This window comes from Polypterus senegalus, chromosome 15 (assembly GCF_016835505.1).
Source record: "Polypterus senegalus isolate Bchr_013 chromosome 15, ASM1683550v1, whole genome shotgun sequence".
In the NCBI taxonomy this organism is placed as follows: domain Eukaryota; kingdom Metazoa; phylum Chordata; class Cladistia; order Polypteriformes; family Polypteridae; genus Polypterus; species Polypterus senegalus.
In genome coordinates this window covers 116,680,123-116,693,909 of record NC_053168.1, presented here as the reverse complement: position 1 = coordinate 116,693,909, position 13,787 = coordinate 116,680,123, and the positions used below count along the sequence as shown (strand labels likewise).

The window sequence follows — 13,787 nt, the reverse complement described above, 5'->3', positions numbered from 1 at the left end:
AATTTATTAAAAACAAAAAAAACTGAGAAAGCACATGTACATAAGTATTCACAGCCTTTGCCATGAAGCTCAAAATTGAGCTCAGGTACATCCTGTTTGCCCTGATCATCCTTGAGATGTTTCTGCAGCTTAATTGGAGTCCACCTGTGGTAAATTCAGTTGATTGGACATGATTTGGAAAGGCACACACCTGTCTATATAAGGTCCAACAGTTGACAGTTCATGTCAGAGCACAAACCAAGCATGAAGTCAAAGGAATTGTCTGTAGACCTCCGAGATGGGATTGTCTCGAGGCACAAATCTGGTGAAGGTTACAGAAAAATTTCTGCTGCTTTGAAGGTCCCAATGAGCACAGTGGCCTCCATCGTCCGCAAGTGGAAGAAGTTTGAAACCACCAGGACTCTTCCTAGAGCTGGTTGGCCATGTAAACTGAGCGATCGGGGGAGGAGGGCCTTAGTCAGGGAGGTGACCAAGAACCCGATGGTCACTCTGTCAGAGCTCCAGAGGTCCTCTGTGGAGAGAGGAGAACCTTCCAGAAGGACAACCATCTCTGCAGCAATCCACCAATCAGGCCTGAATGGTAGAGTGGCCAGACGGAAGCCACATCTTAGTAAAAGGCACATGGCAGCCCGTCTGGAGTTTGCCAAAAGGCACCTGAGGGACTCTCAGACCATGAGAAACAAAATTCTCTGGTCTGATGAGACAAAAGATTGAACTCTTTGGTGTGAATGCCAGGCGTCATGTTTGGAGGAAACCAGGCACCGCTCATCACCAGGGCAATACCATCCCTACAGTGAAGCATGTTGGTGGCAGCATCATGCTGTGGGGATATTTTTCAGCGGCAGGAACTGGGAGACTAGTCAGGATAAAGGGAAAGATGACTGCAGCAGTGTACAGAGACATCCTGGATGAAAACCTGCTCCAGAGTGCTCTTGACCTCAGACTGGGGCGACGGTTCATCTTTCAGCAGGACAACGACCCTAAGCACACAGCCAAGATATCAAAGGAGTGGCTTCAGGACAACTCTGTGAATGTGCTTGAGTGGCCCAGCCAGAGCCCAGACTTGAATCCGATTGAACATCTCTGGAGAGATCTTAAAATGGCTGTGCACCGACGCTTCCAATCCAACCTGATGGAGCTTGGGAGGTGCTGCAAAGAGTAATGGGCAAAACTGGCCAAGGATAGGTGTGCCAAGCTTGTGGCATCATATTTAAAAGGACTTGAGGCTGTAATTGCTGCCAAAGGTGCATCGACAAAGTATTGAGCAAAGGCTGTGAATACTTATGTACATGTGATTTCTCAGTTTTTTTTTTTTAATAAATTTGCAAAAACCTCAAGTAAACTTTTTTCACATTGTCATTATGGGGTGTTGTGTGTAGAATTCTGAGGAAAAAATTAATTTAATCTAAAAATGTAATTTAATTAAATTTAATTTTCTGGGGCTTCCTTCTGACCTGACAGCAGCAATGGCCACACAGAACACATTAAATGTATGATATTCCAACTCTCTGCACATGTATATTCCTTAGATTTATACTTGATATCACTTTCATGATGAGATGCATTAAAGTATGTATGTTACATTTTATAGATAAATCATTAATTTTGTTTAAATAATGAATACTGTTAATAATTACACACACGGTGTTGGAGCGGTAACGCTGCTGTCTCGCAGGGTGTCACATCGCTGGTATTCCCTGCCTGGAGTTTACAGATTTCCACAGTGTGCTCCGTTTTCCTTCCAAAATGACGCCAGTGTATGTGAGTGCTTTTATTCACCTTGCGATGAGCTGATGCCCTGTCTAGGGATTGTTTCTGCCTCGTGCCCAATGCTTGCTGGAATGGACACATCCCTGGATTGATGGATTTTATCATTAAACATCCTTTTCAGAGATATTGCGGTGTTCCAGGCAATTCACAACACAGTGAAGCCGAACCTGTTCTCATCGTGATAATATCTCGCACTGCCACCTGGTGGATTCTCCCAGATTTACGTAAAGTATGCACGCAAGTATAAACAGTAAAATGCTTGTGTAGCAGAAACATCCCCTGGAGCATGCATCAAGTCGCGTGAAGTATAAACCTGGCCTAAGAAGTCTACCATCGACCACATCCTGGCACATCCAGGGTTCTCATGGAACGCAAATGCGAATATTGGCAGAGTTTCTTTGTAGCCTTTGTCGATTTTTGCAAAGCATTCGACAAAAAATGCATATGTAATATGTAGACAGCCACAAACTTCATTTGGAAATCTTTTTTTTTTTTTTTTTTTGTTTGTTTTAGTTTCCATTTTCATAAGCATTTTCCCTGTAATTTTAATTGACTTACCCAGGAACAATCTTATCTGATATCTAAGGCATTGATATTACTACTAGCTTGCAGCAGTGGTTTTCAGTTCTGATTAAAAATTACAATTTTCAACTGTTCTGCATAGGTTTTCTATGAAGTTGCCTGTCCAGTCCCATGACTGATCTTCTATGTGACCTTAACAGAGTTACTTAAGCAGCCGAGGTTATCATGAAATTTGGAAATCCTTGTTCTGTGCACTTGTAATTTGGAAGTTAACTTGGATAAAAGTGTAGAGTAAATTCATGCAGTCATCAAAACACATTATTGCTAAGAATGTGATTTTTCTTCCTTATTTGTGTTTTTTCCAAAAAACACATAATTCAATAAGCTTTTCCTCCCTTTCTTGTGTATGTATCTTTTAAGCGTCAGAAAAACTTGGAAAAAATAATGCTTTGTATACTGTATTTATTTACTTGCATGATTTTTTTTGTAGATAAAATTGAAGAAGCACAGAAAGAACTTAAAGAACCTGTTGGCTCCAAAAAAGGTAATATGTCAATTGTAATTGTAGCATTTTGCTTTTTCTATAATGTGTTCATCAGAATATTGATAACAATCACTTCCACCATGATGGCTATGTATGAAATGTTTTTAAAACCAGGCTCATTTGACTAACACAGCTCTAGGCTGATTTTTATATTTCCTCTTTGCTTTGTAAAAAAAAATGTCAATTCATGATTTAAAGGCCATCCTTTGCACTTTTATAATGCCTCCATGTCTTTAAACCTTTTTCTATGTCTGCCTTTTACTTTTTTTATTGTTTAATATTTTGCTTGTAATTTAATTGTAATTTTGCTTGTAATCGCTGCTAAAAGTCTTTAAACTTAATTTTGTGATTATTGTGTCCTAATGGTATAATAAAATGCTCTCTTAAGCAGGCATGTCAAGCACGTGGCCCGCAGGCTGCATGGGCCTGCAACAGAAATGTGTGCGGCCCGCATGACAGATCCTAGTTAGCACTAAACTTGTACGAAATGATTACTATCGTTTGTGATTGAATCATTCAGCATCTTTGGCGTTACGTATTGACTTTTCTTTCTTCCACCTTCTGAAAAAAGCTCATTTTCCCATGGCATTAAGGTACCGGAAACGTCATCTGCTAGTATAGTTGTAGCTGCGGCTTCAGCTCCTTGATACCCTAGGCATGACATTTCCCCCAAAAAACGAGTCTTGACCAAAGTTAATGAGCCGTGACATCGTAACTGAAGTGCTAGGCTGCAGCAGCCCGGCAGGCTGCACTACTGCCTGGGCTGCTGAGACTGGCCACTGGGCAGAACTGACCATCATGAGTAGTAATAGCTCGCATATTTTCACGTAATGGAGCGGGAGATCGACAGGCGGATCAGTGCAGCATCCGCAGTGATGCAGGCTCTGCATCGGTGTCCGCAGTGATGCAGGCTCTGCATCGGTGTCCGCAGTGATGCAGGCGGCTCTGCATCGGGGTCTGTCATGGTGAAAAAGGAGCTGAGCCATAAGGCAAAGCTCTCAATTTACCGGTCGATCTACGTTCCTACCCTCACCTATGGTCATGAGTTGTAGGTAGTGACTGAAAGAACGAGATTGCGAATACAAGTGCCTGAAATGAGTTTCCTCCGCAGGGTGTCTGGGCTTTCCCTTAAAGATAGGGTGAGAAGCTCTGTCATCCGGGAGGAACTCAGAGTAGAGCCACTGCTCCTCCACATCAACAGGAGTCTGATGAGGTGGCTCGGGCATCTGATCAGGATGCCTCCTGGACACCTCCCTGGTGAGGTGTTCTGGGCACTTCTAACTGGGAGGAGGCCCCGGGGAAGACCCAGGACACGCTGGAGGGACTATGTCTCTCAGCTGGCCTGGGAACACTTCAGGATTCCCCTGGAAGAGCTGGTAGAAGTGACTGGTGAGAGGGAAATCTGGGCATCTCTGTTCAAGCTGCTGCCCCTGCGACCCAATCTCGGATAAGCGGAATCGGATGGATGTATATTTTCATATATATATATATATATATATAATTTTCCTCCAGTTTTATGTAATTTTGTGTTAGTATTGTAATGAACAATTAGTGTAGACTACAGCTGAAGATCTGAAGTGGACGTGAGAAGTTGGTGAGTTGTTTATTAAGAAAGTTTTGTGATTTTGTAAAATTAGTGTAGGTCAGGGGGCTTTTTGCATATTGGCTTAGTTTACAATATTAACTTTGAAGTAAACTTAGTAAAGTAAAATTTGATTTTTGAAGGATTTGTTTTTTCAACTTAAATTACTGAGCAATTAATTCAGTGAGCGTTTTCGTGATTTCAGTGCACACGAACAGGACTTTGCGCTGTTTACGTCACCATACTCTTACAACGTTGAGAATGTGCCTGAGAGTATCCAAATGGAATTGATTGAACTGCAGTCAGATTCTATTCTGACGGCAAAATACAACGAAGTTTGTGTGCCAGGCTTGTATGCTTACCTGCCACCCTCGTATATGCAGATCCGTAAGTTGGCATTGGCAGTACTGTCTATGTTCGGAAGCACTTACCTTTGTGAGCAATTGTTTTCGTTAATGAAAGCTACCAAAACACCACATCGCTCAAGACTTACTGTTGAGCACCTTTCATCCTTCATAAAAGTTGCAGCTGCACAACATTTCAAGCCTGATATTGACAAACTGGTTACTAACAAGAGATGCCAAGTGTCAGGAGAAAATAAATAGATTTCAGACTGCAAGACTCCTATATAAGGACCTAGCCAATAGGCTAAGACTCTAATTGTACGCTGTTGTACTGAGATTATATGGAAAGAAAGCTACAGTAACTTTGTATAATAGTATTTGTTACAGTTCAGCCCGCTGACACATGTATGGCAGTTGAAGTGGTCCACCAATGATAGTGAGTTTGACATGCCTGCTCTTTAAGTATGCGTGACTCAATTAAACTCCTAGCTATCTTTTTTATTTAGCATATATCCAAATTAAATTCTACTCATCCTAATGTTTTGGATTTAACCATGTTTTATTGTATGACAAACCTAAGGATTGTTATAAACAATTTCAGATTAACGTTTGTATTGTTTAGTACAAAAACAAGTTAAACCAGCAGTCTTTAGACTAATACTGTTTCTGACCTGGCTTTTTCCCTGCTGGTTTGTCATTTTAAATTTGTTTTATTTTAGTAATTTGTTTAGTTTACTTTATTACTATGCAATACTGTATATTATTTGCACTCTTAAAACTCTTCCTTAAGATCCTAAGTTAGTTTACACATTAACACTGCTCACTTCAGCTCTGTAGCACCTGTAAGTTCCAAAAGATTCAGTAATCTCCCTTAAACCTGTGTCCTTATATCCTACACTAAGATTTGAGTCACACACATTACCACTTGATCTTTCCAATTATACATAGACTACTGCATGGTATTTGTCATATCAATCAATCAACATTTATTTATATAGCACATATTCATACAAAAAAATGTAGCTCAAAGTGCTTTACAAAATGAAGAATAGAAAAATAGAAGACACAATAAAAAATAAACATAAGTCAACATTAATTAACATAGAATAAGTAAGGTCCGATGGCCAGGGTGGACAGAAAAAAAAAAAACCCCAAGAGCTGGAGAAAAAAAATAAAATCTGTAGGGGTTCCAGATCACGAGACCACCCAGTCCCCTCTGGGCATTCTACCTAACATAAGTCAAACAGTCCTCTTTGTATTTAGGGTTTTCATGGAAGGACCAGATGATGATGGTCACGTAGACTTCTGGCTTTCAGTCCATCAATGTTGGTGCATCATGATGCTTTGAGTAGGTGGTGGTGGCACAGGCCGCCACCACAAAGAAACCGGAAAAAGAAACGGAAGAGAGAGTTTGGGTCAGTACGGATTTTAGAGCCACTATGAATAGTTATTATGATGAATTGAACATACAGAGTATCAGTATTAAGTTAAAGTGAAGTTATGAGAAGGCCATGTTAAAGTAATGTGTTTTCAGCAGTATTTTAAAGTGCTCTACTGTATTTGCCTGGCTAATTTCTATTGGCAGGCTATTCCAGATTTTAGGTGCATAACAGCAGAAGGCCGCCTCACCACTTCTTTTAAGTTTAGCTTTTGGAATTCTAAGGAGACACTCATTTGAAGATCTAAGGTTACGATTTGGAATATAATGTGTCAGGCATTCCGATATATAAGATGGAGTGTGATTTTTTTAAGGCTTTATAAACCATAAGCAGTATTTTAAAGTCAATCCTGAATGACACAGGCAACCAGTGTAGTGACATCAAAACTGGAGAAATGTGTTCGGATTTTCTTTTCCCAGTTAGGATTCTAGCAGCTCCATTCTGCACTCGTTGCAAGTGATTTATGTCTTTTTTGGGTAGTCCTGAGAGGAGTGCGTTACAGTAATCTAGTCTACTGAAAACAAAAGCGTGAATTAATTTCTCAGCATCTTTCAATGATATAAGAGGTCTAACTTTTGCTATGTTTCTTAAGTGAAAAAATGCTGTCCTAGTGGTCTGATGAATATGCGATTTAAAATTCAGATTACAGTCAACAGTTACCCCTAAGTTTTTTACTTCCGTCTTAACTTTTAATCCTAGTGCATCAAGTTTATTTCTGATAACCTCATTGAATCCATTATTACCAATTACTAAGATTTCAGTTTTCTCTTTATTTAGTTTGAGAAAATTACTATTCATCCATTCAGAAATACCAGTAAGACATTGTGTTAGTGTATCGAAAGAGTCGGAGTCATCAGGTGCTATTGATAAGTATAGAATTAAATTGCTGCTTTTACCTTTGCCATTTTACCAGTCTAGATGATAATCAATCCATTATCCAACCAGCTATATCCTAACTACAGGATCACAGGGGTCTGCTGGAGCCAGTCCCAGCCAGCACAGGGCACAAGGCAGGAAACAACCACCCAGGCAGGGTGCCAGACCACCGCAGGGCACACACACACACCCACACACCAAATACACACACAGGACAATTTAGAATTGCCAGTGCACCTAACGTGCATGTCTTTGGACTGTGGTAGGAAACCGGAGTACATAACTTTTGGAATATTTCATCCCAAGCAAAGGAGTTTATCCATACAGACTGTGTTTTCTCTTAGCTGTGCCCTGGCAAAAGACAGCTGACATATGAGACACTCTATCTTTGATATGCCTCTACATATCTTCTGTCCTGCTCTGTAATACTTGAATTCTACTACAAAATCATTTCTCTCACACTTTTCACAAATACAGATTGCAAATGCGGCTTGTAGACTATCTAAACATTTTGTGAATAAAACATTAAACAACAGTATTCACCAAGAAAACAAAAGACAACATTGTTGACAAAAGTTCAGAGTTAAGTTGTATTTAGTTGATCCTGAACAGTCATAAGCAGACCACCACTGTCCTCCAGAAAATGACTGGCCAAATGTGCACATAACATTTATATTAGTTTTCCTATAACTGTTTATTGACAATCTTTCTGGAAATCCAAGTACATGATAGAATTTCTGTCTTGACATTATAAGGTTTTCCTAGGCCTGTGATCTGGTATATTTTCTCTAGCATTAAATGAAATGCTTTAAGAAGAGCAATACCCTGTCCATCATTCAAAAACTTTTGAATTTTTTGAAAATATTTAGGAATGGCATCATTTTCTTTGTTAGTTTTTAGATGTCTATTGGTGCTTTTTTTAAAGCCAGCAGATCTGAATTAACTGAAAAGACCAAAATATCCACACCAACCAATCTCATCTAATAAAATACAAGACATTGTATGACTTAAATGTAATTTTATTATGAGAAAAGTAAAATTCACCTTGTTTGAATTGTCTAAAAGTTGAATGATAGACACAGGCTTGCTAACAAAGCCTCTCACCCCTCCAAACATAACACTGAAGACAGAAGCTTTTGAGAGCGAAGAAAAGAAGCTTTTCTAAAACCCAGGTGTATTTAAACTGTACTTGAAAGGAATTTGAGAAATTTTTTGTAAAAGAAGGAAACATCCTGACAATTGTGTGAGCAATAAAGTGGCTGTTCTGATGTTTGTTACATTACTCTGTCATCTTTGCTGTAGTGAAAGTATTATTCTGCTGTATTGTTTTGAATATGTAATGTCAAAATGAAGCTCAGTCTGAAGTAGCAACGAAGCTTCACATATTTGCATTAAATATTTACTTAAATAATATGCAATTCATATGACTAATTAACAAAAGTTATATAAATATGACTTGTATGGTCACACCTAAATCCAAACAAGACACTCAAATATAACTTCATTCTGACTGATGCTTCGGTTGTAGAGTAGTGAAGCATACAGATTATGGATTTTTTTTTTATTTTAAAAACAAAGTGGGATAAATGAAATACAGCCAATTAGTAAAATATACTTCAAATTGTATCAGTGTGGCTACAAAAATACATTTAACTACAATAAACAAGCACAAGTCAATTAAATATATTTGTGGTCTCTGGTAAAAGATAAATACAGAAAAGCTTGCCTTTAGCTTTTACAGTGCTAGCATTAAATTAGCATCTCTGAACTGCAGGGCTTAAACTTGTGAAACTATGCAGAAAGGTTAAGGCAAACGCCATAGAATATGTCCATATACACCCATACACTGACCAACCAACTGAGTACTAAATAGTTACAACTTTTATATGATGTTTGAAGTGCTTGGGACATATGTAGATTAAAATGTTCAATTTCAAAGAGTATTAAAGGGTATATACCATTAAACTTAGCTTGCTTGAAAGCTATCATACAAAACAACATGATTAAACTTTTAAGCTTCATTTAACTGTCACATTAAACTTTAATCTGCTATTAAACAAATTATCTTCAATGGAAAGTGAAAGACTTTAACCATAAAGTGATACTTTTTAAGACAATTACCATCAAATTAATGGGAAAGTTTCACATACTCTGAATTTTATGTTGTATATTACAACACATTTTTACATGCACACACTCTCACATTCAATAGCACCTTGAGCCATTAAGGGACCTATGCACAATTTAAGAGTAAAGAGTGTAAATTCCATCACTTGGGTACATAATCATAATCTAGATGGGGTAGTGATGTTGCTAAGAATTTTGCAAATAGCAGTTTTTTTAAGTTTGTGTTTGCACTGGCAGAGCTTAAAGGGAATATTTCCTTAAAATGCTGTTCCTGCATTTTATTTTTAACACAGTGTTTTATCAGACTTTGTAGAAAGGCAGTCTGATGTCTGACATCCTCAGACATCAGGTTTAATATCTGGACAGTAGATGCTACTGTTGTTGCTTGATGTTGCACCACAATCAGCTCTGTGAAGCTAAATGTACACATATAGAGAAATAAATCTTCATGTTGCATGATTTCATTGTGATCAGATAGGGCATCTGGGGTAAAGCTACTTGTTCAGGGGTAAGCTTGACAGTAACTTGCAGTGTGCCAATGCTCCCTGACTTAAGAAATTGAAGAAACCAAATGGTAGTTGACATGCAGAAAATGAACTATGTCACTCCTTGTAGAAAATAGGTAGTTAAACGTCTTCCCTAGATTCCAAGCATGTATGAGACAACTATAGGGCTAAATCCATACTCTGATTTAGATTTAGCTTTAGCTTTGTCTGTCCCACATTTACTTCCAGAAGTGTAGTTCAAGTGAAAATGTTTTTAACCGAGTGTTGTTTTCTTGTGTGTGTGGAATTGCTGTATGATGAACTGAAGTGATCCTTCATTTACTTATTTTTTTGTGATATTATCATAGTGGTAACTTGAAACAAATGAGGTAATTTGTGCATGTTCTTAATTTCTATGAGGAAGTGCCTTTTCTTTTCCTTTGATTTTTTTTGTGATATTATCATAGTGGTAACTTGAAACAAATGAGGTAATTTGTGCATGTTCTTAATTTCTATGAGGAAGTGCCTTTTCTTTTCCTTTGATTTTGATGGAGAAGGGCATTACTGAAAAGTGACATAACTTTTATTATAATTGTACTATAACAGATCTTAGGTATATATTATGTTAATTTTCTAATAAGCAAGGTTATTAAGACAGTGAATAGCACCTTGACATGACTCTGAGCAATGTCTTTAATAACCTGTATTTTTTATTAATTCATTCATTCCCCCATTTTTATGATATACTTACTATTATGGTAAGTTGGACCCCATGGAGCAGCAGTGGGTTCAAAGCAGAAACTAAACCTGTAAAGAATTCCAGATGCAAACATGGGCACACCCACACACTCAATCTAGATAGTTTAGTAAAAAAAACAACTATATTGATCCTATATATTAATACTGGGAGAAAAATACAAAGTTCCAAAAAGAAATGCACAAATGAAACTGAAAAAGCAAACCAGTTCTAGACTATAATTCATTCCAAACTACTGTGGTACCTTGAGATATGAGTGCCCCAACGTAAGAGTTTTTTGAGATACGAGCCGTCACTAGGTCGATTTTTTTTTTTTGCCTTGAGTTACGAGCCAAAATTCGAAATATGAGCCATTAAAGAGCTTGTCGCCGTACATTTCGAGGAACTGACTACGGAGAGTTGACGGAACTACTGACACAGCAACATACGGAGGTTCTGCTGGAGATCGGTATCGCAGAGGAGCCAGAGGCGGAGGAGGTTATCCTTTCAAGTGAGATAAAGGAAGTGTTGACAATGTGGGAAAAAGTTTCGGACTATTGAAAGAAAAACACCCAGAAAAAGTTGCAACTGGTCGTGCAGCGGCGCAATTTAATGACACTTGCCTAACTCATTTTAGAAACATTCTAAAGGGAAGGAAGAAACAAAGCTCCTTGGAAAGATTTCTATTGAAACGCCCTGCGAATGAAAGTGATGAAAGCGTGGCCAAAGAGGAAAAAAAACTAGTAAAAAAGAAAATTAAGTTAAGAAAAAGTGAAGTGAAAGAAAAAAACATTACAATACGCTAATCGGCTCTGCCAACATCTGTTTATTTCTTTAGATTCTCTTTTATGTATTAGGTTTTATTTTGTTTGTATACAATATTTGTTCAATATAAATATATTTTCTTATGTTGAAAACATTTAACAAAAAATTGGGGTGGTTTTTTGGGGGCTGGCACAAATTAATCTCATTTCAATTAATTTCAATGGGGAAAGCTGATTTGAGATATGAGTATTTTGACTTCGGTCACGGAATGAATTAAACACCTATCTCAAGGTACCACTGTACTTGAGAAATGCTAAATTATAGAGTAATATCTAGAAATTGAAAAAGATTGTAGCATTTAATTCCTGTGAGAGCATCACATTGTAGTCTTTGTGTCTGTCCTGTTTGACTAGGTAGCGTTCAAAGTAGCCACACATTTCCACTTGCTGTTTTGAGGTTGTGGAAGAAACCCTCTGAGGAAGACAGGAATAGTTCAATCAATTAGATTTTTATTCAGTCACAGATGAGTACATGGATTCTGCGTTGCAAGGCAGAAGAGCAAAGTTCCATTTTTGATTGGCTTTTTATAGTTTCTCATTCCTCCCCCTTTCCCTTATTTATCAAAAAAAAAATTATATTGTTTACTTATGCATTTTATTTTATTATGCTAATCTTGGGCCATCTGTTCTTATTTTTATTTACTTGTCTGATAGACCTTTAAAGAAGGAAAGGTTATCTTTGTGCCAAATGGATTCGTTCCAAAATTAACTGGAAATTGTCCTAGGTCAGCTTACTGCACATTGTCTTGTGACAGACACCTATATGAATAACCTGTCGTTAAAGCAAAATTGATTTGTTAGCTGTTAACCCTAGGTAGCTTAAAAGCAGTTAATTTTACTTTCACAAGGCAGTGGATCATGGGTGCAGTAGGTGTTTCTAAAGAATGTGGCAAGAAGGAAATTTGGTTAATGCAAAGAGAGTTTTCTTTCCGCATTGCTTCTTTCAGAAAAAAAGAACATATCTGCATGATTAGAAAATGTTCTGTTTTCATATGGTTCATTCATGAAGCAAATTGGTGTGTGTATATATACTTTTTTTGATGGTGTGTAGTCTGTGCTTGAATCCCTAGTGTACTTTCAGCTACTAGCAAGCTCTGTTGCCACCCCCGCATTATAATCACCAGTGATGGCAGGGGCTCACTTAGTCATCAGTGGGATTCCGCCCACCGGTCGCGCACTCAGCTGTACTGTGTTGCCCGGTGCAGTGTGCGTCACTCTCACTTGCTTCAGTCAATTTGCCATGCATGTTATTTATTTATTTATTTATTTTAACCTTTTTCAATAATGTGCATTTAGCTGCTTTGTTACCATTGAGCTCCAATTTGTGCTTGTATTTCATTCATAAAAAGCTGACTTGTTTTGACTCTAAAGGAAACCCTAACTGCCACTTGATTATGTTTCACAAGTGTAAAGCAATAATTTGTGAAGGCACTCAAGGCTACGCTGAGGCTCTTTTGCCAATCTGCTTGAATAAAATGACATGCTTATGTATAGCAGATGAAAGGAAAGTATGTGTGGGCATTCATGTTCCTGATGCTGTGAGAAATCCTCTGGGAACATGTGCTCCAAGAGAATATACACAAAAATAACTGAATTGAGTTCATTCTTATACAGTGTGTTTCCTTATAGACAGGCTCAGAACAGTTCATAAATATACTAGAGTAACAGAAAAAGACAAAATAATTCTATTAACATTGACTTATTGAAATATTTTGTGGATGTTTAGATTTACCAGAAGCAATTTCTTTACACTTATCCAATGATGGTTCTTTGTATTGCATATGCTCTGACTTCTTCCTTCTTTCTCTTACTGTATTTTATCCTATATTTAAGTTATTGTGAATTCTACAGGACTTTTTCAAAATTCCAATATTTTAAATATTTATTGCTTGATTAACCTTTCTGTCCATCTAAGAATTTCAATTGCATGAATTTCAAATGCATAATGACCTTTTTAGCATAACATGAGAAGTCCAATAGTATGAACAATATAATGATAACAATGAGACGGTGGCCAAAAGTGTACAAAAAAATATGCATTTTAATTAGGGCTGACAAATGGTTACATGTTTTAATCACAATCAACTGCAAAATGGCACTCAATTTGTCTCAATTAATCACATGTTTAACCAAGGTAATTCAGCAATGTCCAGTAGTCCTTAGTGAATTTCTCTGCTGTACCCTTCCTAGCTGCTCAAACTGCTAATACTTGTCTTTCATAAATCCTTGACATGCTTTAGATTTTTATTTTACTCAGGGACGCAAGTCAGGTTGTACATTCATGGATTATAGTCTTCTGCACATTTTACTAAATAATACATTTTAACAGCAATATCATGCATGTTTTGTTCTCAAGAAATAAGCCACGGATGTTTTGCTTTTGTGGTATTTAAATCTGTCTGCACTAAATTCACAAGCATTGGTAATTTCCTCCTTTAAACCATCAGGGAGTTTTAAAAGCAAGCAAGGTAAATTTTCGTTTCTCTCGGACACCATTAATGGAACAACTTTGGTCGAGGGTCCCCAAAATAAAGACAG

At 37.6% G+C, this 13,787-nt stretch overlaps 1 protein-coding gene across 2 annotated transcripts in view; it reads left to right on the top strand.

Moving 5' to 3' along the window:
• hivep1 (HIVEP zinc finger 1) overlaps window positions 1-13,787 on the top strand; it is a 129,791-nt gene that overhangs the window by 65,381 nt on the left and 50,623 nt on the right. For both annotated transcript variants that reach the window (XM_039736166.1, XM_039736167.1), the window contains exon 3: window positions 2,783-2,836. In XM_039736166.1, coding sequence (XP_039592100.1) covers window positions 2,783-2,836 — 54 coding nt within the window. The remainder of the gene's footprint in view (window positions 1-2,782; window positions 2,837-13,787) is intronic.